At 64.1% G+C, this 903-nt stretch overlaps 1 protein-coding gene across 1 annotated transcript in view; it reads right to left on the bottom strand.

Moving 5' to 3' along the window:
* Window positions 1-903, bottom strand: part of NID2 (nidogen 2) — a gene marked incomplete at its 5' end in the record, with an annotated part of 21864 nt that overhangs the window by 14125 nt on the left and 6836 nt on the right. Inside the window, 3 exons of the mRNA XM_031066211.1 lie at window positions 1-129; window positions 243-443; window positions 640-900. Coding sequence (XP_030922071.1) covers window positions 1-129; window positions 243-443; window positions 640-900 — 591 coding nt within the window. The remainder of the gene's footprint in view (window positions 130-242; window positions 444-639; window positions 901-903) is intronic.

The raw sequence follows: 903 nt of genomic DNA, 5'->3' as shown, positions 1-903 counted from the left end.
GCTGCCACGCCGGCGGCCGCGCGTGCGGGCACCCCGCCAAGGTGATGTTCTGGCGCAGGCGGTAGGACAGGGTCTGGTTGGCTGTGCCCGCGGCCACCACGTATTCCCGCTGGCCTAAGGATGTCACGGCTGCCCGATGGCACGGAGAACCCCGTGGGATGTGGGGAAAATGGTGTCAGCATCGACGTGGTGGTTTTGGGTGTGTGTGGAGGGGACTGAAGGCAGGTGGGCACAGGTCTTACCTGAGCTGGAGTAGGAGTAGAGCTCCTTGTAGGGAGTGATGTGGACGGTGACGTTCTCTGGCAGGAATGGCACCTCACCCTGGATGTGTGTCCTGAGGCTTAAATAATTGTCCGGCCCCAGGCCCTCGGCTGTCTGAGTGACCTGGACTGTCTCCCCACCGGGGTGAAACGTCACCTCCAGGCTCTGGGTGAATTCAGCACCTGGGCAGGAAAAGGGAACCAGGCACGATTTGTAGGGACAACCCCAAAGTGTCCTTCCCAGCTACTCCAACACGGGGGGTGACAGCGAGAGGTGAGCGGGGTTGGAGAAACCACAGAGCTGCCCCGAACCGCTGATCCCCCACCCTGCAGAACCCACACCTCTCAGAGCGACGGCACCTCCCAAATCCCCTCTCACCGGTGATGCTGAAGCCGTTCTCAGAGCCAGGCTCCTCCAGGGCAAAGAGCCAGGCAAAGAGCCCCCCGAGGGGCAGCAGGGGCAGTAGGGCGCGGGCAGCGGGCTGGGGCACGCCGCTGATGGCCGTGTAGGCTCTGCCGTCGCTGCCCACGATGTAGGCGTGCAGATCCACGTCCTGGAAGCGGACAGACGCCTGTCCCACTCTCAGGCTCCCGCTCACCTTCCCGTTGAGGCGATGCACGGCGCCTGGGTGGGGAGATGGGC

The sequence above is a fragment of the Geospiza fortis genome, unplaced genomic scaffold (assembly GCF_000277835.1).
Source record: "Geospiza fortis unplaced genomic scaffold, GeoFor_1.0 scaffold23, whole genome shotgun sequence".
NCBI classification, from domain to species: domain Eukaryota; kingdom Metazoa; phylum Chordata; class Aves; order Passeriformes; family Thraupidae; genus Geospiza; species Geospiza fortis.
Note: the sequence above shows the minus strand (reverse complement) of the source record. Positions and strands in the feature narration are given on the sequence as shown.